The sequence below is a fragment of the Diabrotica virgifera genome, chromosome 1, assembly GCF_917563875.1.
Source record: "Diabrotica virgifera virgifera chromosome 1, PGI_DIABVI_V3a".
In the NCBI taxonomy this organism is placed as follows: domain Eukaryota; kingdom Metazoa; phylum Arthropoda; class Insecta; order Coleoptera; family Chrysomelidae; genus Diabrotica; species Diabrotica virgifera.
Window position 1 is genome coordinate 284,387,784 of NC_065443.1, and position 25,849 is coordinate 284,413,632.

At 32.0% G+C, this 25,849-nt stretch overlaps 1 protein-coding gene across 3 annotated transcripts in view; it reads left to right on the plus strand.

The window, feature by feature from the left end:
• The window catches only part of LOC126884890 (cytochrome P450 9e2-like), a 58,960-nt gene that overhangs the window by 12,887 nt on the left and 20,224 nt on the right, over positions 1-25,849 (plus strand). For all 3 annotated transcript variants that reach the window (XM_050651200.1, XM_050651203.1, XM_050651202.1), the window contains exon 3: positions 23,659-23,822. In XM_050651200.1, coding sequence (XP_050507157.1) covers positions 23,659-23,822 — 164 coding nt within the window. The remainder of the gene's footprint in view (positions 1-23,658; positions 23,823-25,849) is intronic.

Consider the following 25,849-nt stretch of genomic DNA (forward strand, 5'->3'; position numbering starts at 1 on the left):
TTGTGCCAATAGTGTTTCATCGAAGCCGAATTTCGTACGTAGATTTTTGTATACATTCAAACATACTTGCTGTGTTTCTGCATTTAAATGCATTCGAATCTTCTTTACGATCTCTTTTTTTTTAGTAATTACATTCACACTAGCACTGGCAATTTCTACAATATCAGCGTTATCGTACGCGATATTTACATTATCCCATGGGCGCCACATCACTATTCACATTAATTAAATTACAATAATCAACACTTGACACTCTCCAAACGAAATACTAAACCAATATTCAAAATAATTACAGCAAACAAAACACTCGTATCACTTAACACACGTACACTCCAGTACTAATACAGTGCTAGGCTACCGAACTAAAACTAATGTTTTGCACGAAACTTGTGAATAGATATGCGGGAGGTCTGGCCGTAAAAACACAGATGCTTTCACAAAGGGCCGCTTCTTAAACGTTTGACCTAACATCTATATTTGAAGAATATCATATTTCACCGGCTTAAAGCTATTCTACAGTATTTTTACTTGGACAATATCTGTTTTTCATATCCGTACGCCATAACAGGGACTGCCTCCCTAATACATTTTTTTATTTTTTTGGACAAACTGTTGTTTCTTAATTTTGTATGAAGTGGAAGGCAAAGGTAAATACAATCCTAAATTTTCACCTTTCTATCCCCAACCGATATTTTTTAATAGCCATCTAAATTTTTACATCTTATATATAATAATCAATTGCTGTTCGTTAGTCTCGCTAAAACTCAGGAATGGCTGGACCGATTTGGCTACTTTTGATGTTGGATTGTTTCTGAAAGTTCAGGGAAGGTTTATACGGTTTTATTTAGTCATTTCAGTAGCCACCAAAATATTTACAACTATATGTATAAAAGTCCCTGGTCACAGTGTTAGTTGCCATATTCCTCCGAAACGGTTTGACCGATTTTTATGAAATTTTACACGTGTATTCGGCAGGTCTAAGAATAGGTTGTTATCTGTTTTTCATATCCGTACGTCATAACAGGGATTGCCCCCCTAATACATTTTTTTATTTTTTTGGACAAACTATTTTTCCTTAATTTTGTATGATGTGGAAGGCAAAGGTAAATACAATCCTAAATTTTCACCTTTCTATCCCCAACCGTTATTTTTTAATAGCCATCTAAATTTTTACATTTTCTTATATACATATAATAATTATTATATACGAACAGCAATTGATTATAATCAATTGCTGTTCGTTAGTCTCGCTAAAACTCAGGAATGGCTGGACCGATTTGGCTACTTTTGATGTTGGATTGTTTCTGAAAGTTCAGGGAAGGTTTATACGGTTTTATTTAGTCATTTTAGTAGCCACCAAAATATTTACAGTTATATGTATAAAAGTCTCTGGTCACAGTGTTAGTTGCCATATTCCTACGAAACTGTTTGACCGATTTTTATGAAATTTTACACGTGTATTCGGCAGGTCTAAGAATAGGTTGTTATCTGTTTTTCATACCCGTACGTCATAAGGGGGCTTGCCCACGACGCCATAACTCTCATAATAATGACTTAAAAAATACGAAATTATGTAAGTAGGTAGGTATACTCATTGCTGAATTCCGAGAAGAACTGTATTAAATTTTTTCTCTGGCGCAATCGGTGTACGAAATACAATATCTCAAGCCGTAGAAATATTCTGAGGGCAGAAGAAGAACGAGTGACAAATTTCATAGAAGAGAAGTGGAACAGTTTAACTTTGGGACTCAAATTGGGCAAAATATGAATTTTTTAATTTTGCTAAATTTTCAAAAAATATCTCTAAACGGAACTTTTCTGACGAACCGTAAGCAGGAGAAAAATTCTGAGCACACGAAAAGAACAAGTAGCAAATTATAAAATTTTATTTAATTTTGTTTAATTTTATTTAATTTTACTGAATTTAAGTATTTTATTTATTTTCGTTTATTTTATTTCATTTTTTAATTCCATTTATTTTTTTTATTTTATTTCATTTTATTAAATTTTATTTATTTTTATTAGATTCTATTTACTTTTATTTAATTCTATTATTTTTTTAAATTTATTTATTATTTTTTTTTTTATTTTTTTAGCTTTATTTAATTGTATTTTAATTAATATGGTTTTATTTATTTGCATTTAATTTTATTTTGTTTTATCTAATTTCATTAATTCTATTTAATTTTAATTTAATTATATTTTATTTAATCAACACCTATAAAACTGGAACCACCCCGAACCCAATCATAAATACAGAGTTGTTTTGAATGTATATATATTTTGAAATATGTCGTTTTCTCACAGGGGCGTCATTTGAAATTTTGATTGGGGGGACAAGCATTATATATACATACAATATATTATGTATGATGTAATAATCAAAATGGATGTATGTTTTTGTAAATTTCAGTCATTTTCAGGGTCAGTTGGGGGGCAAATGCCGCAAATGACGCCCCTGTTTTCTCACGTGTTGTACATTGTACTTTTTATATGGATGCGTTTTTGTCAAGAGTTCAAACTTCAAAATTAAATAATTTAGGTGCTTTTATGTAGATTATATGCAAAAAAATTGAAATAAAATACACATATGTAGGTATTTAATATTCTTAATATTTATATACTTTTATTTATTTAAAATTATAGTTACCGGTTATATTTGAACAGTTTTGAAAGGTAATTCCTGGTAAGTTTTAATTTGACACATTTTATTTGACAAAAATACTTATGTTTGTATTGTGCATGTTACCATGGAAACCGCGATTCTACGTATGGAACCCGTGAGAAAAAATATTTCTCACCGCAATGGCTGACTTTTCTCACAGCCTGAGAAATTGTTCGTTTTGAATGTATGTAAGTAGTGAGAGAAGTTGCATTGTATAGCATCCATAGAAAAACTTTATTTTGTTACTTCTAACTAAACATTATTACTTCAAACATTTTTACTTTATCGTACTACATACGTAGTATAGTATAATATATAAAGTTATAGGATCGTGCAAAAAAAAATTTCAGATTTCACTTTTTTTCGACGTTTTGAGTCACCCTGAGTCTAAAAAGCAAATAAAAAAACATGTCGGAAGTATGTACGTACATATGTACGTACGTATGTACGTACGTACGTATGTACGTACGTATGTCGCCACCGCCCAGCAAAAACTACCGGACCGATTTCGATTAAATTCGGTATGAGTAAGTTTAAGAAAATTTTGTCGAGAAACTAAGCTTTTCAAAAAAACCTCTCAAGGGGGGGCCGAAATAGGGGGGTTATTTAGGGCCCATTTTTGCAAATTTTGACCAAAACGAATGAAATTTAACACAAAGTTAGCTCATCGATAAGTAAATAGAAATACGGAATTTGACATTTGAAAACTCAAAATGGCGACCAACATGGCCGACCGCCCACCCGACACATTTCCCTACCTATCTAAAAGCTTGTTTAAGATAAGTTTAATTTGAAAAAGTCGTTATGTAGCCTAAAGATGGTGCTATAAGAAGAATATTATCGTTTTTCAGAAAAAGTTATGAGTTGCCTATATTTAAGAGGTCAAAATTTGACATAAATTTGAACTAGATTTTCTCAAAAATGGCTCCAAGGAATTTGTTTATTTTTTGACATATTTTTGAAATCATATCGGTAAATTGAATGAGATTAGTCAGATTTCTTAACTCCCCATAGGAGGAAAGTTATGAATTTTCTATAAAAAAAATATTCGAGTGCCCGTAACTTCCTTTGTAATAAAAAATAAAATTTGAAATGTTGCAGACATATATGGTACTTTATTATCTATTATCACAGTAAATTTTACCTAAAATGTGGCTTCCGGTTGAACCGGAAATGAAAAAAAAATCTTAATTTTTTTGATACGCCCTGTATATTTTTGCATATTTTTAAAGAATGCAAAATTACCTTTCCAATGACATAAAACTCGTTGCTGTAGCTCAAAAACTCGAAAAGTTACAGTAAATAGAAAGTTTGTTATAATCTTGTGTGTGTCCTCTCTCACGCGATCATAGCAGAGCATTATTAATTATAGGGCAGTCAATGAGGGTATTTGGCTCCGAATTCCATCCTACTACATCGATGTACTTGATATTTTCACAGTAAGTAGGGAATAGCTCAAGAAACAAAATCTACCCTATATACTATGGCGCTTTTATCTTGGAGCGGTTCCCACCCCTTCAAGGGGGTGGAACATTTGTTGGTCAAAATAAGCACGGAAGTGGCTAGAAAATATATTTCTAAGCAAAAACTGGTCAATACTTTTTTTTGAGAATTCAATACTTTTTGAGTTATGCGTAGTTGAAAATTGACCATTTTCATTGAAAAATGGCACCTTTTCGGACGGTTTTTTGTGAATACCTTAAAAACTATGCATCGAACTAAAAACACTGTATAAAACGTTTTTTAGGTTATAAATAACAAAGAGATTCGTTCCTTCGAAAATGTTCTATTTATAATACAAAAAGAGATATGGTAGGTGAAAAGAGTTTGTTTTTTGGTGCATGCTCAAATTGGTGTATTCAACTTGAAACAACAGAGGAACGGTAGGTTTTAGGTGTATAATGCTACCAACGCCTTTTGTAGTGTTTGAAAAGGCCTTTAAAACGATCACCACTAAATGCCGGTTATATTCAAACTAAGCGAGATATGGTGCAAAAAAATATATGACTAATGTACTTTAAGGAAAAATGAAAAGTACATACATTTAACCCCTCATCCACCAGAATTTAAATGCATTGTTTTTCTTCTGCAATACCTTTTAATATAGTGTTATTTCTACTTTCAAAAAGTTGAACGGGTTTAAAATGAATGGTTTTTGTAAAAAATGTGATCAAATTATAGAATGCATTTTTAAATTTTCTTAAAAATCTTCCTTTTTCTCCATGTAATTCGAAAATAAAAATGTTCCACCCCCGAGAAGTGGTGGGAACCGCCCCCATGATAAAAGCGCCAAAGCATATAGGATAGACTTTGAATTAAGAGATTGGGCTACTCCCAAAATTTCATTAAAATCCATGCAGTAGGATAGAATTCGGAGGTAATACCTTGTTCTTAATCTCGCGCATTGACTGGCGTAATAGAAATAGAATGAAATGCAAATATTGTAAACTATTAATTTCTCAGAAAAATGAACTAATTTGAAATGAAAGTATGACTATAATATTCTATTGATTTATGCAATAATCTATACATCTATAGTGTGTCTCCGAAATATGGCATCGAACATTTTCTCAAATGCAGGAATCAATGATGCGTAGAACTATAAAATATTTTCAAGTATACAAGGTGTTTCTAAAATATCAAAATAACGAGTAAATTTGCTATTTTTATAGAATGCCAGTATCTAGTACGATAACGATAATAGATCGGTACGATAAAGTTCTCGGGCGGCCCTTCCGTCCAGCGTTTTTGTTTATTAATTACGAATTCCTTTTGTTTATTTTAAGTTTATTGTATGCAAAAGTTTGTTTTTATCTATTGAGGCAGTACAAAGTCTGTCGTGTCAGCTAGTACCTTATATAAATACAAATAGGTATCTAAGGAACAATTGATTAGTCAAAACGAAGAACAAACACAAGAGATTAAAAGCCGTACTATAGAAATAGCAGGGACAAAATTTGTGAAAATGAAACATGAAACATCTATTCTGCAGTAGAGACCTAAGGGCGCGTCCATAGTGCATGCTGGTTTCCGAATCAGAAAGTCGACACCGAGTCGGTGTAGCTAAATCCTTCGTATTTAAATAAGCCTGTCCATTAGGGTAGAGCACAAATTTATTTTTTCGAATTTCATTTTCGCGGGGTGCGGACGTGCGGAATTGATGCGTTTTTCATTTTCGAATGAAAAACTTAGATGACATTTTTTCGTATTTTCAGTCTGAAAAGTGCCCCAAAGTAATTAAAATTTTGGAATTTTGTAAAAAAAAATTTCTTAAAAAAATTCGATAGAGTCAACGATAATATTTTATTCATTTATTTAAGCTATAAAAGGACTATAATATGAAGAAAAAAAAAAAAGAAAAATAGTCAATATAACATTGTAAAGGATAGTCTTTCTTAGTATCTTTAGGCATCAAAAGGCATGATTTGAGCTTATTCTTAATGAATCCGTCTCTCCTCTGTGACCCACAGAGGGCAGCACTTGCTTCTGTAACTAATTTGACACAACTTTTAGAGGATTGTGTGTGACACGGACTTAAATACTTAAATTCTTCGTAAGTGGAGGTTCTGTCTTGGTTTTCCAATCTATCATATCGATGTAATCATCAGCATCCATATTTAAACTAGGTACTTGGAAAATAATATGTAAGGCTCCTATATATGATGTCTCTCTGATTTTCAATATGCTGCGAGTGCAACTTCTTTGACGTACTGTCTGTTGTCGGCTAACATTCCTAGTAGTAGATTCTCTGAATGTCCAAAGAATGCATTTCTCTGTATGACTGGGACAATAACATTCTTCAAGTGGTTTGGCAAATAGCGCGACAGTTTTATCGTATCATATAAATGTTTGGCACCAAAAATACAAATTGGCCTAGTCTTGATCCTGAACCACATAGGAGCATAGACCGTTAAAATAAATGTGCTTAGTATAATTAGGTTTTCTGACGGAGTTTGGCTTGATACATATAATCTCAATATCCGAATAACCATTGTCAACCATCTAGGGTGAACTAGTTTACCAGGATTTTTTTTCACAAAATTTTCATCACAATGTCCACTATTGATATACTGACATTTGTAGTAGATATAGTTAATCGGTGCTTAATTCCTGTGTCGATTTGGTAATATCAGGCAACGTACATTTAATTGCATCAAACGGAACAATGGGTAATACTTCACAGTTAGTAACTGCCTTGCCGATGGGACCTGTGAAACCTTTTGGTCCACTTCTAGTGCCATCTAGATGTTGAAAAAGATGACGCAATGTCAGTTCATTGGCATGTAGTTGGCATATGATCCATTGGAGTGGAGGTGGAAACTTGATTTCCAATAAACGAATAACGCCACCTTTGTTTCCTTGGTTAACGACAGTCCCATCACAACCAACAGCCATTATTTGATTTACATCGATAGAGTTCGAGGAAGGAAATGTCAGAATAGAGTTACAAAGTAGTCCTAGCTTTAGAACGAGCTCGTCGAACTCTATTTCTGTCTATAACCCGTGATGAATCGTTTTCAGTAATAAGACCAATGTCGTGGAAAGCTGCAGAAATGATTGCTACTCCAGCAAGAACTTAAACCCCATAACGATCTAATTTTCTGGCAACAACCGCAAAATGTGACAACAGTCATTGTGAGTGAAGAAGTGAAAATAATCAATTGCGATTGGAAGTCCTCAATTTCACCGCTTTTGTTTAATGTATCTGGCTGTTGAACATTCGGTCGTATCTTTGAAGTTGTAGGTAATCTAGAAGTATTAGGAATGGATTCCACCCCTATTTACACGACTATTTGTTCTTCATGTTGCTGTTGTTGGTGTAATCTATGTAAATCCATCTCAATTTTTTTGGTCGCTTCACGATCTAAACTATTACTCATTATTTTATGGTCAGTTCGTTGGTCGATTAAGAAATTTCGTTCTGGTATTGGAATCTTTCGGTTTCTAGGACAGTTGCAATCTCTGAACTCTAAACATTTGCAAGTTGCAATATCAAACAATTTCTTGCTATCCTCACCAAATTTTAATAGCTTCTCTTTGTAGCCGTCTTCGTCCTTCCTGCCTTCATAAGGTTTCAATAATGTTATATACTTATCGTGGAAAACTATAATAATTCTAGCCAATATTGTTTTGTGTTCTACTAACTTATAATTGAAATTGAGTGGGAGAGTGAAGGTCGACTCCTGTGACAGGTTATAACTCTTTGGTTGTAGCGTTAGGTCGGGGGTTGGCGCGAAATTCAAAATAGATCACTTTAAGTAGCGCTGGGGCAGTTATTCTGATAAAAATAGAAATAAATGTTATTGAAGTTTTCGATTCATATCCTAGAAGCGAATTGATACAGCACCCCGCGTAGGTAAAAATGCAAAAAAAATTTTTTTCAAATTTCAAAATTTGAATCACGTTGGGGCAGATGTTAGAGTCAAGATATAAAAAAATGACAATTAACTTTTCCAATCCTTTCCCACAGTAGCGCCGATTCCGCACCCCGCGTTTGTAAAAATTGTTATTTCATTTTTCTCCATATAACAGCGCTCCACCCTACTGTCCATGTCCAGCGTGCTGACAACTATAGCGCTGGCTGTCTGACTCGGAAACCAGCGTGCACTATGGACGCGCCCTAAGAATGGATCTAAGGATAAGGTTGTTGCGCTACGTTTATCGGTCATTCTTAATTCATTGGCAGATTTTATCACTAAGTTTTAAAATAAATAAGATTCATTAAATATGTTTTTTTCCTTAACTTGATTGAGATATAGCCACTTGTTAATGGCATAGGCGCAAAATATCACCTGTCAAAGTTTTCAATTTGTTTTGAATGTATTGTCCTTTTCATGATCATTTTTCAGTGCGTAACAAATGATAGGAAAAAGGGTAAGTCCGAGATAATACACATTTATGACATTTATTCTAACATGACATTTTAGTTAAATCTGACAGTTGTCACATTTTATTTTCAATTTGGAATAAAAACAAATCAAATGTGTTTGTTGCATTTATAAAATGGTATTTTCTTTGATTTGTATAGTCTTATAAATTATACAGATTATATTTGTAATATTATTATCTAATTAAAAAAAATTATTTTTTTATTATGGCGCTATCTATCGACAACTAGAATAACTAGAATAAATGTTATAAAAATGTCACCGACGAAATGTAATCACCGACGTGCCTTTTTTTCTGTCACATACAATTTAATGCGTTAGAAAGAAATCGAAAAACTGTGACGCACTGAAAGATGATCATGAGAAATGCGTATTCATTTTTTTCGAACCCTGAGAAAACTAATAAATATTTTTGAAAAATTAAAACGAGGAATGAAAAATTGCATTATTACCGAGGACCGAAATTCCCTTAGAATAACCAAAAAGTTTCTTTTGAATCAGATATTTGAAATTAAAATTCCCCCTAATTTTTCTCATTTTTTACCCCGGTAACTTATTAAAATAAACACCATTGAAATTTTCAGGGACTTCCCGCCCTCGGTAATAACGTATTCTTTCATTCTGCGTTTAAATTTTTCAAAAACACATTAGATTTCTCAGGAATTGAAAAAAATTAATACATTTAAAACACATGGAAAATTTTGACAGGCGACATTTTGCGCCTATACCCTTAAAGAAATGCAAGAGATCAAGCTAAATATAAAGTGTTTTTCCAGTAAATTAAAAAAAATTGCATAGTCCATGTTTCATATCACATTCTTCATGTTGATATCCAACCTTTAGATCAATCAAGTTAGTAAAAAATAAGCCGTTTTTCGACATAATTAGTTCAGAGAAATAAGGAAAAAAAATATCGTGTTGGTGACACATCCCCCTCCAGGCTGAAACCAAATTTTTCGAGTAATATGGTCATCTATAATAATAACCTATATGTTTCCTGCAGCCGATTTTGATGATATACATAGTTATAAACAAATGAAGATCAAAAAACGGTAAATTTTCGCTTTTTTCGTCTCTTACTAAAAAATTGGGCATTTTAAACAAATTTGAGAGTAATAAACTCATAAACCGTATAAAAAACTTCAATATGGCGTTCGCTGAATATGTCTATCCTTATTGGTTACTTAGAAAATTGCCAAATAAATCATAAATTTTGAGTTTTTATAAATATTCATAACTTATGTAAAAATTAACTTAGAACCTTCTTATTACATGGAATACTGAGACTTATGGTGCTTAAATTACACCCTAAATTCCAAAGCAATTGGTCAAATAGTTTAAAAGTTATTTAATTTGTTTATCCAAAATTAATTTTTTTTGCAACACTGTAAGTCAGAAATGATGAAGTTACAGTAATATTTTGGATAGTTTATGAAAGAAGAAAATTTACAGTATTAATTTAATTTAAAAAAAATGACAAAAAATAATTATAGATATTGCAAAATAATTTTGCAAAAATATGTGAATTAAAAAAATGGGGGGCTAACTTTGTCCCTAAATGTTCTAGAACAGTTGTTTTTCTTTCTAAATGTGTATAAAAATTCAGTCTTTCTAAATATGAAAAAATAATTTTTCTACGGGTAACGGTTAAAAAGTTATTCTAATTGTTTATAAGTAAGCAAAAAATGGACATGTTTTTGCAAAATAATTTTACAGTTGTTCTGAAGCTATTTTCTTGTGGCATTTTTACAATTTTAACTATTTAGAATGGGAAATAAGCCACAATATTATTAAAAACAACATTTTTGTTTATATTAATAGTATTTTGTATTTTGACAACGGCACCCGATTTGGGCGTCGAAACGTTAATAAAAAATCATTTTTTAATAATATTGTGGCTTATTTCCCACTCTAAATAGTTAAAATTGTAATTTTACAGTGTTTAAAATTATTTTTTGTCATTTATTTTTAATTAAGGTAATAGTATAAATGTTCTTCTTTCTTAAACTGTCCGAAGTATTATTGTAACCTCATAATTTTCTGACTTATAGTGTTGCAAAAAAAATGAATTTGGGAAAAATAAATTAAATAACTTTTAAACTATTTGACCAATTGCTTTGAAATTTAAAATATAATTTAAGTAAAAGAAATCTCGGCATTCCGCGTAATAAGAAGATTCTAAGTTAATTTTTACGAATATTTATAAAAACTCAATATTTATGATTTATTTTGCAATTTTCTAAGCAACCAATAAGGTTGGACATATTCAGCGAATGCCATATTGAAGTTTTTTTATACGATTTATGAGTTTCTTACTCTCAAATTTGTTTAAAGTGCTTAACTTTTTGGTAATAGACGAAAAAAGCGATAATTTACCGTTTTTCGATCTTCATTTGTTTATAACTATGTATATCATCAAAATCGACTGCAGGAAACATATAGGTTAATAATATAGATGTCCATACTACTCAAAAAATTTGGTTTTGGCCTGGAGGGGGATGTGTCACGAGAAAAACCTTATTTCTCTGGACTAAATTGAAAAGACGAGGTTTGACAGTTTAAATGTGTAGTATGAGATATTACAAAAAGGCTACCATCTTCGGATTCATCAATTTTTTAGTGGAACAATTTTTAAATAAACAATCAAAACGTCAAACTTAGTTTTGTGCTCATAACTTAAAAACTTGTTTATTTAGAGATTTGACGTCCACAGGTAACTTTTTTAGAACAAAAAGATACATCTTATGAGATACGCTAAATGAAAATCGGTTAATAAACAAAAAATTTATTGCAAAACGGACGACAAAATCACTGTTTTTGAATATTGTTAATAACAATTTTACTGTTTATTAAAATATGTTTAAATATACCTAGACTTGAGGGCATTATGGTGTTTGAATGGTGTGCAAAAAATGATCCAGATCTGTTCAATAGTTTTCGCAAAATTGAATTTGTTTATAAAATTTTTTGAAAAACGAGCTAATTTCTGAGGCTGGTCCAGTTAATATGGTTGAATGTATCTCAATAATCCGGGGCTCATTTCCTTCGTTAAGATGTATACTAATAGCCTATGAAAAAAAAGTAAAGACAAATTACATGTACGTACACAAAATTATTTGTTAATAAATAGCAGTTTTTAAGCTTATAAACAATTACAATAATATTGTAGAAATTAGATCAAATTAAATGGCAATAAAAAATACGTAAAGCTGGTTAAAATACACAACTTCTAAAAAAATTTTTTAGGTCCTACGACCCTTGGGGTCTGAGAAAGCCCCTTTTTTTGAAAAAATGTTACGTTAATTAACAACACTAAGATCTGAAATTAACCAATCTTTTATAAGAAAAGTCAAAGTTTTTATCAAAGTTTTTAGCAAGAAAAAATGTTAAAAATTGTTTAAACAGTAGTGTTATAAACAAAGAGTATTTTGCGTTGCGACTAAAGTAGAAAAATAGCGGGCGTAGCCGAATGAGAATAAATTCGCGGACTACCATTCGCTAGCGCTAGACCGTTGCAGCCCATTTTTAACATTGACAGTATACCGGATTTGAAGCTTAATATTATATTTATATATTTTGGTAGAAACTTGAATTTTATGAATATTATTATGTTGCACATTTATTTAATAAAATTATATTTTAAATAAACAAATTTAAAAAATAATAATAAAAAGGCCACTTCAAAAAGGTTTATACATCCCATTAGCTGCTTTGTTTTGGATAATTTTGCAATGAAAATAAGATAAATGTTATTATTTTAATGTGGTACCATAGATAAAAAAAATAGTAAACTTGGTACAGTAGAACCCGATTGGTAGGTATAGGCCATTTTTTCTTTTCTATTTTGAATCCGTGTGTAGTTCAGGCTGTATCGTCGACCCCGTTAGGTAAATTATTCCGATTCGTATTTTTTGCACAAACTTACTAAAAAAAACTTCCTTATAACAAATCCAGAGGGTACCAAGAGCTACCGCGGCCGGAAAATTGTTTAAACTAGTGTTTCATTAGTTTTATGTTTACTTATAAAAGTTGGGTGACAAACTGTTTAGTTTATAATTTTAATCAACCCAGAATTAAAACATAGGTCCTGAAGAAGTTTTCTGGAAAATTGCAAGTCAAAATATGCTACAGAAAAAAAGTTACGCGACCTTATAGACGAGTGGTACTCCCCAAAAAAAAACGCTCATTTCTCGAGATATCAACCACGGTGTGGTGAATGGCTAATTTGGTCTTACTCTATGTTTTTGATGGTGCTGAAAACGAAAATGAGTTTTATTTTGAATTTTAGATGGGGAAACATTGTCAAAATCGCAATTTTAACCTAAAAATAAAAAAATGAAATCCACGTTTTTCTTAAGATTAAAAGTTACACTACTTTTTTCTATAAAACATTTTCTCTGTACTCTAGATTTTAAAAAAATTAATTAAACAGCTAAATTTCAAATTTTGTCACTCAACTTTTCCGATTAAACTTTGCAATTCAAGAATCTGCACCTTTGGGTTCAACCAATTTATAACTTTATTTATAGCAAGACAGAAATATTGAAGTAGGTCCCATTGTCTTCAGAAGGGTGAAAAATATATACTATAAAAATTTCAGAAAAAAATATTACAATGAAACAGAGTTGTAGCAAGTTAAACGCAAAAAACTGTGATTTTTTTTTATTTTTAGGGTAAAGTTGCGATTTTGATAATGTTCCCCCACGTAAAATTCAAAACAACCCTAATTTTCGTTTTCAGCACCATCAAAAATATAAAGTATGACCAAAATTAGTATCAGTATCTCGAGAAATAAGCTATTTTGGGGTGTGCCGCTCGTCTATAAAGTCACATAACATTTTTCCTATTGCATATTTTAAATTAAATTTTTTTGGAAAACTTCTTCATGAATTATATTTTATTTCTGTGTTAGTTAAAATTATAAACTAAAAAGTTTGTCACTCAACTTTTTTAAGTAAACATGAAACTAACGAAATCTGACGACAAAATTTTTAAAAATTAACAACTTCTCTCTTTTAACGTGTTTAATCGTTTTGGACAAATTTCATTGTTATCTAAATGCTTCAAAGATAACAGTAAAATTTTCAAAAGGAAATATTTACAGCGACCAAAAATACAGTGAGTTAAAATTGAAAAATCATCAAAATTGATTTTTCGCATTTTTGCATAAAATTTGATTTTTGAACATTTTCCACTAATTCTAGAAAAAAAATAAACTCCATATTCGGATTCAGAGACCTCGAAAACATAAGGAATGACGAAAATTTGTCATTCACCTTAAATTTTTGTGGTCGGTATAACGTAATTTTAGGAGTTGCTGCCGGTCGCCAACCGCGCCCACTCGGGAACGAGTCGTTTAGTCGGAACTCGGAACGCAAAATACTCTTTGTTTATAACACTACTGTTTAAACAATTTTTAACATTTTTCTTGCTAAAAACTTTGACTTTTCTTATAAAAGATTGGTTAATTTCAGCTCTTAGTGTTGGTAATTAACGTAACAGTGATTTTTTCAAAAAAAGGGGCCATCTCAGACCCCAAGTGTCGTAGGACCTAAAAAATTTTTTTAGAAGTTGTGTATTTTAACCAGATTTCCGTATTTTTTAGTGCCATTTAATTTGATGTAATTTCTACGAAGTTATTGTAATTGTTTATAAGCTTAAAAACTGCTATTTATTAACAAATAATTTTGTGTACGTATATGTAATTTTTTTTTATTTTTTTTTTCATAGGCTGTTAGTATACATCTTAACGAAGGAAATGAGCCTCGGATTATTGAGATATATTCAACCATATTAACTGGACCAGCCTCAGAAATAAGCTCGTTTTTCAAAGAATTTTATAAACAAATTCAATTTTGCGAAAACTATTTAACAGATCTGGACCATTTTTTGCACACCATTTAAATACCATAATGCCCTCAATTTTAGGTATATTAAAACATATTTTAATAAATAATAAAATTGTTATTAACAATATTCAAAAACAGTGATTTTGTCATCCGTTTTGCAATAACTTTTTGTTTATTAACCGATTTTCATTTAGCGTATCTCATTCGATGTATTTTCTTTTTCTGAAAAAGTTACCTGTGGACGTCAAATTTCTAAATAAACAAGTTTTTAAGTTATGAGCAAAAAACTAAGTTTGACCTTTTGATTGTTTATTTAAAAAATGTTCCACTAAAAAATTGATGAATCCCAAGATGGTAATCATTTTGTAATATCTCATTCTACACATTTCAACTGTCAAACCTCGTCTATTCCATTATGTCCAGTAAAAACCTAACTTGATTGGCCTACTTTGCAATAGTCCTGGATCCCGCGTACCAAAAAAAATTGATTAATAGCAAGCTGAAAATTTGTTGATAGATTAACGGTGTCTAGTCGGACAAACTTGTACGGGAACACTGGAACAGGGGAAGTTTTAATTGTGGAACAGTTTAAAAATTTGGAACGTCATATTACGAAAACGTCCCATGTATTTTGTCGGACAGAACTCCCAATTGATTTGTTTTGTTACCCTTTCATTAAACTCTCATGCAAAAATCAGACGGCTATTACTAACCAACATGATTCCTGTCATTTGACATGTTCTTCGTGTTCCACTCATTAAAATGCCCAGTGAAATTGGTGATAAACACCAGTCTAATTTTTGCATGCGAGTTTAATGAAATGGTAACAAATCAATTGGAAGTTCTGTTCCACAAAATACATGGAACATTAGTCTGACGTTCCAAATTTTTAACCTATTCAACAATTAGAACTTACCCTGTTCCAGTGGCGACGCGTGACTTTTTCTGAAGTGTTACCAAAACCAGATGCAAAAAATCTTATTTAAAAAAATGAAGATATGGCTGAATGTATATATACGCTCACCGGCACAAAATTAAGTTTGACAATCTATAACTTTATTATTTGTACTTCGATTTTAAAGATTCTTGCACGAGTTTGTAGGTACATGTATTGATGTCAATTGCTATTATTCCGGTAACAAAAAATTTTTGCTTAGATGGCATTATACGGGGGTCAATGTAAGCGTTGTTTGTTCTCCTAACTTTAAAAAATTCTGTGGAAAAATTGAAGAGCTGATTTTATTTCATACTCCTTTTGTATTATCCTGGAGGTATCACTAAGGTCTTGTTTTTTGAATTATCTGAATATCTCCTTTCTTGTAAGAGCTGTAATTAAAACACTGCTTTGAAGGTTTATTTAATTAAAAATATCAAACGCACTACAATTAACAAAACAAAACAAATTTAACAACAAAACAAAACAATTCAATAGCGGTTATGTCCACCTCTTGCAGCAGCGACTGCTCGCAATCTGTTTAGCATCTAATAAAGATGTGTTTTCCTTGCCTGGGGAATAGCCCGATATTCCTCTACCAGGGCCATAACTGTACCAAATTTTCTGGAGGCCTAGGATGACGGCAAATAGTTTTTTTTATTCATCCCATAAATGCTCAATATGATTGAGATCTGGACTGCATGCGGGCCATTCTAATCTTATCAATTAAACCTCAATTGTATGAGTCAATCAGTGTTTTTATTTACAAAAAATGGTAAAAAAGATATTCGGATAATTCAAAAAACAAAATGTTGGTGATGTCTCCGGGAAAATATGACAGGACTATGAAACAAAATCAGCTATTCCATTTTTCCACGGAATTTTTTAAAATTAGGAGAAAATACAACGCTTCCTTTCACCCCTGTACAATGACATGCAAGCAAAATTTTTTGTTACCGGAATAATACCAAACAATATGAATACAGGTACCTACTAACTGGTGTAAGAATCTTGAAAATCGGAGCACAAACAATAAAGTTATAAATTGTCAAACTTAATCAAAAATTTTGGGTGGCGGAATTTTGTGCCGGTGAGTGTAGCTTCAATAATATCATTTTGTATATCACTTGAAACTCTCGAAAAAACAGATGTTTCTAGATGTTGACAAAATTTTTTATCTTTTTTGGCAATTAATGTTAACAATTCCCTGCAATTGCGTGGATTGTCAGAGTCGTCGCACTCAAAATGACCACGAAACGCTAGTTCTTGTTTGGCCCAAAAACATACAGTATCTATTTATAAGTGTGCTAAGGATATACCTATCTATTTTTTTTAACAAACTCATTATGTTTAGCAATATTTACTTTAAAAGCTTGGTTAAGAGAACTTTGGATTTTTGTTTTGCGAAACTGATTCAAATTGGGTATACATCTTACATGTAGGTAACGGAGAAATTTCATGTCTCCTTTTTAAAAATTCTAACACTATTTAAATCGTGAACCTGGTCTACCCATTTTTCTGTAGAAACCAGAAGACATGGCCAACAATACAGTAAATTTTTCTTGCAACCATAATATAACCAAGGATTTTCACTGTACCAACTAAATTTAAAATATCGAACTACTTTTGTTGATTCCTTTTTTAAATTGTTTAAAATAGGTCTTTCATTTTTAATCTCATTTTTTTCTTCAAAATTATACAAGGAGAATTACTTTTCAAGTAGTTGATCGATTAAGAAGCGACACTCATCCATGGTTAACTGCACGCACACTTTTTATAGGTACTGTCACCAATTTTAAATCTGGTAACAGCGCTACTGATACACAGCGTGCTTATGCCGCCGCGGTCGCTTCTTCAAAATTTTTAGTCATTACCCGGTCCCGAGCGCCAGTGTGGGTGTATAACCATTGTAACCAGAAATGAGTCTGGTAACAGAGTATAATAAAGTGCAACTGAGTCACATAAACTCGCCAATATTTTCGTGTCTCCGAGTAGTTGGCTATTTACTGAGTTAGGTACTATTACCACATAATATAATAATATATTTCTATTGGTAAAAATATTGGTGAATAAAATTATTCATCGTCATACAATATTTATTCGCAAGATTTTTAACTGTTACCAATGGGAACAGTGGTTACATGGACGCTTCGCCAGTACCCTGTTCCATTATTCTCATACATCAATCAAAGTTTGTCAGACTAGACACCGTTAAGCTATCAACAAATTTTCAGCTTGCTATTAATCAACTTCTTTTTGGTACGCGGGATCCAGGTCTACGACCTTCAGAAAAAAACTATTAAAAAGCAATTTCCTGAATCGCTTCAATAAAATTTTTTGTAGGCCTACCTCATCGAAATAAAATATTTTTCTCTCTTGGTTATTTTTAATTTAAAAAAAATGCCTTAATTAGGTCCGGTTTCATCAACAACAAATAAATCAATGAATAGCTAGTAGCTATTCATCGAATAAAATTTATTAGACATTTATATTTATTGTTATGATCTGCTCTCTATTACTTTTATATTAATTATTACTTATTTGATCAATTATTTAATTAACGCAAATCATACATAAAAATATTAAGAAAAAATCTCAGGGTACCTTTTGTTAAAAAAAATTTAATTAAATTCTCTTAGGTTATACTTATCCTTTCTCGTGGCTTCAGTATCTCGTAGTTGATCCTTATCGGGATAAAATAGGAAAAGGAAATAAATAGAAAAAGCATAAATAAACCCTTACAAATACCTTTATTATCAAAAGCAATGCTCTATAAATTTATCAATTAAATCCTGTGGGCATAACTGCCCAAAAGAAACTTTTACCATATAAATTAATCTAATTCAAACAAATATTTATCGCTTTGTTCTTGACACCCTTAATAAAAAAACAAGCTAAACAAACAAATTTGGTATTCGCAAATTACTTATACTTCCTATTAAATTTTTGAAATGTTGGAATCTTAAATGCATATGCTTTTACGTAAAAAACTTTAACTTCTGATTATAAAGAAAATCTATCACATAGGTTATTGACTGACCTTTTTGATTCACACACCTCTTGACCCAAACAGCTCCTCCTTGTTGATTATGTTAGGCTACCAATCAAAGCCCTCTCCGTTCTCAGCAAACAATCCAGCATAATACCAGCAACTATTTCTCCAAAACACAAGCCAGGCCTCTTTTTGCCAGTACTCGTTCAATAAACTCCAAAACTCTCTCCTCTCTTTCTCTCAACAATAATCTCCTGAGACCCAAGTATCTTTTTTTTACTTGGTGTCACAAATAATTTTAATAACGCTAATTCTTGTAACTTACTCTCTTGGACTTTACAGAATCAAAGAGGTATTTCTTCTCGATTTGATTTGTCTCTCGTTCCACTTTTCAGCTACTCTCACTATCAAAAACAACCACTAGTACTTGCTTCTGAACTACTCACGAAAACTTTTGACTGCTCTTCTCGAATGCCGGTAACACAATCCTTTTCTTTTTAAAACTATCTGAAAATTCAACCTTCTCTCCTTCTCATTCCAAATTGCCAAACCCATCAGAGACATTTCTTCTTCCCCACTCTTTTTTCATTCGAAAAACCACTCATACTTTCAAAATTATTCCTACCATCATAATAATTACTTTCGGGAAATTCTACAAAATTTACTCGGGGTTAAACAAAAAGAGATTAAAATTCCAAACTTTCTTTACCTTAATTTTCTAAGAACTATTAATTACATCTACCTGTGGTTCTACCTTTCCCGTAAACAATCTTTTTTAAAATTATAATCCTAAATAAATGTTCGTTTCACTTTTTATTTACAAAAATCTTTTTAATTCTTCCTGGAAAAATTCATTAAGGAGAAACCACCTTGGGTGAAAACTAACTTCTAATAAATATTTACAAATCAATATACAGGGTGTATCAAATTTATGTGCCCGCGTTATATTAAAAAAATTAAATTTTTATTCTATCTTTGATTCATAAATTGAAACACAATATTATATTTTGTTTCAATACAATTTTGATAATTTAAAGTTAAAGTGGCGAATTTACTTTCTTATAAATATTTACAGCGAGATTAACTTACCAATTTATTCGAAGATTAAGTATTTATTTGATAAATAAGTAAAATAAATCTTATTTGGCGTTAGTAAAATGGAGAAATGTTAGTTTATTGGTCGAATAACTTTAATCATAGAATAAACTACTATGTGTCGTTGGTGAAACTGGCCCTTTTAGTGATATGTATTTGGGATTTTTTCTAAATACCTTATAAATTAATTTTGTAATTCTTCAAAAATCTGTATAATCTTTAAACCTTCAAGTACAAATAAGAATATTTTGACAAAGATAAAGAGTTTCTATCTCGCTGAAAACTTGGATCCAGATATTTTAAATATGCCTTTGAAACAGTCTACCTCTAAAGTCCTCATGTATATTATAAACCAGCGGCTCCAACCACTAGCAGAAAATATTATTGGAGAGTATCAGACGGGCTTCCGACGGGGAAGATAGACACTGGATCAAGTATTTACAGTCAAACAGATCTTGAGTAAATCATGGGAATACGACATTGATGTTCACAACGTGTTTGTAGACTTCAAACAGGCATACGACTCAGTCAAAAGGAACAAACTCTACAATATATTGGCTGAATTGGCAATACCACACAAGCTAATTAGACTCATTAAAGCCACAATGGATGAAACTCAGGCATGTGTATGACTACGAATACAAAATCACCGGACAGACTTTTTCAAAATTTCGCAGGGACTAAAGCAGGGAGATGGGCTGGCCCCAACTTTGTTTAACCTGGCACTGGAGTATGCGGTTAGGCAAATGCAAACTGGACGAGGAAACCTACTGACCAACCGAACAGTTCAACTGGCCGCTTATGCCGATGATATTAATATTATGAGTAGAACATCAACAGGAGCACAGGAAACATACGCAGAGTTAAAAAGCAAACAAAAAGACTAGGTCTAGAAATTAACACAGTAAAAACAAAAATAATGATACAGACGAGAAGTAATATAGTCCCACAAAACATTATACCTACATGAAGATGACATTGAAGAGGTTGGAAAGTTTACACGCCTGGGAGTAGAACTAGGTATATGCCGACGGATCAGAAGATGGAGAAATAGGGAAGAGAATATCGCAGGCAAACAGAGCTTATTTTGCCATCTCCCATATATTTCGGTCTAAAAATGTTCACCGAAATACAAAGATGAGAATCTATGAAGCCTTAATTCGACCAATAGCATGTTATGGCAGTGAAGCATGGGTCTTGAAAGAAACATCCAAAAACAAACTCGACACATTCGAAAGGAGAGTACTGAGGAGAATACTAGAATCTGTGAGGGAAAACGGAATCTTCAGGAAAACGGAATGCAGGGAAAGAGACCGGTTGGAAAGCCAAGAAAGACACAGTAAACAGCCACGCACAAGCCCTTTTAGGAGTCAGTGTATGGAGAAGAGCAGCCACAGAGAAGCAAGGGTGGAGGCCAACAATAAAGGAGGAAAAGACTCAATTTGGGCTGTAGTGCCGTAAAAGAAGAAGAAGGAGTCTTAATAAAACCCAAAAATTCACTAATTAAGGCATTTTCCAACAAAACATTGCAAATAACTCGAAAAGGAAGGAATTTTTCAAAAAATTACCAAGAGAGAAAAAGTATTTATTTCGATGAGACAGTCCTAAAAAAATTTATTCGAAGCGATTCAGGAAATTGTTTTTCTTTATATGTTATTTAATAACAATTTCCGGATCACTTCAAAAATTAAAAAAACATAAATATACGTCAGTCAATGGGAGCAATAGGATATTACCTGCGAATTCTATCCTACTGCATGGATTTTAATGAAATTTTGGGCCTAGCCTCTACTTATCTCCTAATTCAAAGTCTACCCTATGCCGATGTGTGCTTTTATCTTGGGGGTCGTTCCCATTAGGGGTGGAAAATTTTTTGGTTAAAATTACCACGGAATGCGCTAGAGAACCTAATTCTAAGCAAAAACTGTTCTATAATTTTTTTTGAAAACTCAATACTTTTTGAGATATTGGTTGTTGAAAATTGGCCATTTTTATTGAAACATAATACCTTTTCGAACGGTTTTTTGCGAATACCTGAAAAACTATGCATCTAACTAAAAAAACTACATTAAACATTTTTGTAGGCTATAAAAAAACAAAGAGACACTTGCCTTCATAAATCTTCTAGTTATAATACAAAAAGAGATATGGTAGGTGAAAATAGTTTGTTTTTTGGTACATTCTCAAATTGGTGTATTCAACTTGAAATAACAGAGAGACGGTCAACTTTAGGTGTATAATAATGCTACTAATACATTTTGTAGTGTTTGAAAAAAGACCTTTAAAATGAGCTATATTAGAGGTCCATTGCATTAAAACTAAGCGAGATATGCTGCAAACAAAATTGTTAACTAATGTATTTTAAGAACACTCAACGAAAAAGGTACGTAATATCAATAAAAATGTTAATTCAGACAACAAACGCAATACTTAAAATTTGTCCAATTCTTGGTTTTATTGAGACAACAAAACGATGTTCATCAATTCATTATTTTCGTTCGTTGAGCCAATGTATTACGTTTATTGAATGGATGAACATTCATTATGTATACCATAATATCACTTTATTGGTATCACGAACTCTGTTCACTGAGTCAACGAACACTATTTATTGATATTACGAACTCTGTTCACTGAGTCAACGAACAATATTTATTGAAACAACAACGTCATTAATTGACCGACGAAGACTATTCGTTGTGTCAATAACAGTGTTATTTCCATAGGCGCCCATACCCAAGGGCAGGGGGGCCGTGGCCCCCCTAGCTTTTCGGGCGCTTTAAACTATATATTGTTATCCATAGTGTACAAAATGTAATGTGCAAAATCTTCACGTCTGCCCCCCCCCTGAAAATTTTTATATGGGCGCCCATGGTTATTTCTCCTAACGTATTTCGTTTATTTCTACAATTATTTCCGTTTATTGTTACAATTAATTCCGTTCATTCCCACAATAAATACGGTTTTTCTTACAAGCAATTCTATTCATTCTTACAATCAGTTTCGTTCATTCCTACTATGAACGTATTTTATATTAATAATTACTGAATGCAATAGCCCAATGTATGATATTAATTGATTAATAATAATTTTTTAAATCCCCCTTTTTTGTCATTAACCTAAAGGACTTTACACTGTGTGATTTTTCATATGATTTCACTTATACAGTGTACTGGAATAAGTGTTACACTCCCCCCGTCCCCTTATTAACTTATTTATTTTTAGCACATAAGCAAAACGCTCGGACAGGTCGATTTTTAAAATAATCAAAGTATATTATAACATCAATGTTTCGAACCTTACACGATCGCTCTTCAGGTGACAGGCGCGGTGACTCTTCATGTGACAGCTTATTTAAAAGCGTTTGAAATAGTAATTCCAAAAATGTATAACACTTTAATCCTTTTTGGGAGCGCAGGTGCAAGATTTCGATCGAATTCTTTTTAAACGCATTCATTTTTTTGGAATTCTGAGAAAACTAATAAGTATTTTTGAAAAATTTAAACGCAGAATAAAATATTACATTATTACCGAAGGCAGAAAGTCCCTTAGAATAAACAAAAAGTTTCTGTTGAATGGTATGCCTATTTGAAATTAAAAATCATATTAAATTTTCTCTGTTTCACCCCTGTGTCTTATTAAAATAATCATTATAGAGGTTCTCAGGGACTTCAGACCCTCGATAATACTGTAATATTTTATTTTGCATTTCAATTTTCAAAAATAATAATTAGTTTTCTCAGGATTCAAAAAAAAATTAAAACATTTAAAAAGAATTCGACCGAAATTTCACGATAATAGACACACAAAAAGTTTCACTATATATGCTAAACGGTGACCTATATGGAATTCGAATCGAGTTGGGGGAAGTTTTCATCATCTTCCCGGCTAGGCCCTTTGTAATGATGCTCATCCTGAGCATCTATTGATGTGTTCCGTAATATGTTGGCAAGCCTTCTGTGTTGTATTTTGTCGAAGACTTTCTCAAAGTCAACCAGATATATGAATACGCCACAGTTAATATCTCGACACCGTTCTATGAGTGTTTGTATAGTAAATAATGCCTCTATAGTGCCAAAACCTTTTTTAAATCCCAGTTGGTTTCCCTCTATTCCTAGGACCTCTAACCAATACCCATGCTTTTTCCTATATTCCTAGCAAGTCTTAACCAATATCGTTGCTTTAAAATATGAAATGAATTCAATCCATTTAATACGAGTATATACTATTTTTAGATATTTCGGCGTTTATCAGTTCTCAAAGCCTGCTTTGGTGCTAAAAGATCCAGATCTGATCACAGAGCTCACTATAAAACACTTTAACCATTTCACCGATCATCAGTTTATGATTTCAGAGAAGTTTGAACCAATGTGGGGCAAGAGTTTGTTCATAATTAAAGGTATGTAGATGAAAGATACTTTAGTATCTTGTTATAAGTATTTATGACCAATACTTCCACCATTAGGACTAAAATAAAGATAGAAATCGAATCGTCTTGCCAAATACTGCAGTAACTACTGACTAATGAAAGGGCTTGAAGTGAGCAGGCACTTAAGTTCTTTGAGGAGTGCTCTAAGTAGGTACTTTACTTTCACTACAAATAATGCTCCTATTTGTACTTGGAATAGTGCTTGAAAATTTCAAAATAATTAAGTCATTTATGGACTTGAAATCTACGAGAAAGTGTTTAGTTGCGACTAGTACTTAATACGTTAATGTTAGAATTCAAGTAACTCTTACTTAAATTTTCAATTATTATTCTTATTCAATTAATAGTCCAAGTAATGAAGCTTAAAATAGGATAAAACCTCGCAATTTTTACAGAATGGATCGATTTGCTTGAAAATTTGAAGATAAGAGTAGTGGATAGTCCAAGGATTAAAATCTATATTATGCCAAAAGGTGCTTTTACCATGGGGGTGGTTGTCACCCCATCTCGGGGGTGGGAATTTTTATTATATTTTGACCGCAAGAGTTAGTAAAAATAAACGTTCTATACATTTTTTAGATAAAATTAATAGTTTTCGATTTATTCGCTATCGAAAGTGTTAGTTTTATATCGAAAAAATCAATGTTTTTAATCAGTTCTGAAGCTATTTTCTTGTGGCATTTTTACAATTTTAACTATTTATATTGGGAAATAAGCCACAATATTATTAAAAAATGATTTTTATTAACGTTTCGACGCCCAAATCGGGTACCGTTTTCAAAATACAAAATACTACTAACATAAACAAAAATGTTGTTGCTTAGTAAAAAAAATTCGTCTAATAATTTATTTAATTTGACTCATTTATATCGGCAATTCAGATACATATTATACATTTTAAAGTAGAAGACTTTAAAACAGGGGTGGGCAAAAGGCGGCCCGCGGGCCGGATCCGGCCCTTTTGCTTACTTTATCCGGCCCGCTGAACAATCCCGCAAGCTTTTTTTAAGAGCATAGGCGCAATGCTTTTTAAATGCGTTCATTTTTTTCGAATTCTGAGAAAATTATACTTCCGAGGGCCGAAAGTCCCTGAAAACTTCTACAATGCTTATTTTAGTAAGTCGCAGGGGTGAAAAAAAAAAGAAAAAAATTAGTGTGACTTTTTAATTTTAGATATCTCATTCAAAAGAAACTTTTTGTTTATTCTAAGGGACTTTTGGCCCTCGGTAATAATGTAATCTTTCCTTTTGCATTTAAATTTTTCAAAAATATTTATTAGTTTTCTCAGGATTAGCAAAAAAGGATTGCATTTAAAAATCAGTCCTCCAAAGATCCGTATTTTTGCGCCTACGCTCTTAATCTCTTTTATGCGATTTTGTTGAAATCAACAGTATTAGTGTTTGTAGTGTTCATATAAATAATGAATCTATATCTTCTGCTTTTCTTAAAAGCGTCTGTGTGTTTAACCCGGTCTAGGCTCGAATATTTTTCGGTCAGCGTATTTGTCGTCTACAAGGACCCTCTTCCTTCGATTTTACCCTTCAAAATCAGCTGCTGCACCATCTTACAACAACGTACTTATCATTTATTAGTATGTGCCCTTTCTCCTTGCTGCCTTTCTCCCTTTAATGATGGTCAAATTTCTCTGTTCCTTCCCATGCTGTGCAACATTATTTCGTTCGTAATATGATCCGTCCATGGTATTTTCAAAATTCTCCTAAAAAGCCATATCTCAAAAGCTTCCAGCTTTCTCACTAAGTTAGCATTAACAATCCAATAACGAAGAATAGAGTGGACATAACATTTTTATTATCATCCCGGTTTTTTATAGGGCTCTCCGCCTTAAGGTTCCCAGTTTCCAGCTTCGTCTGTCGTTGCATTCGCCAGGATGGAGGTTCCTTTCCGACATTGTCTTCTGAATGCCACCCAGCCAGGATTTTTTCGGCTTTCCTCTCTGCATGTTTTCCTTGGCGTTCATTTTAAAATTTGTTTTGGCA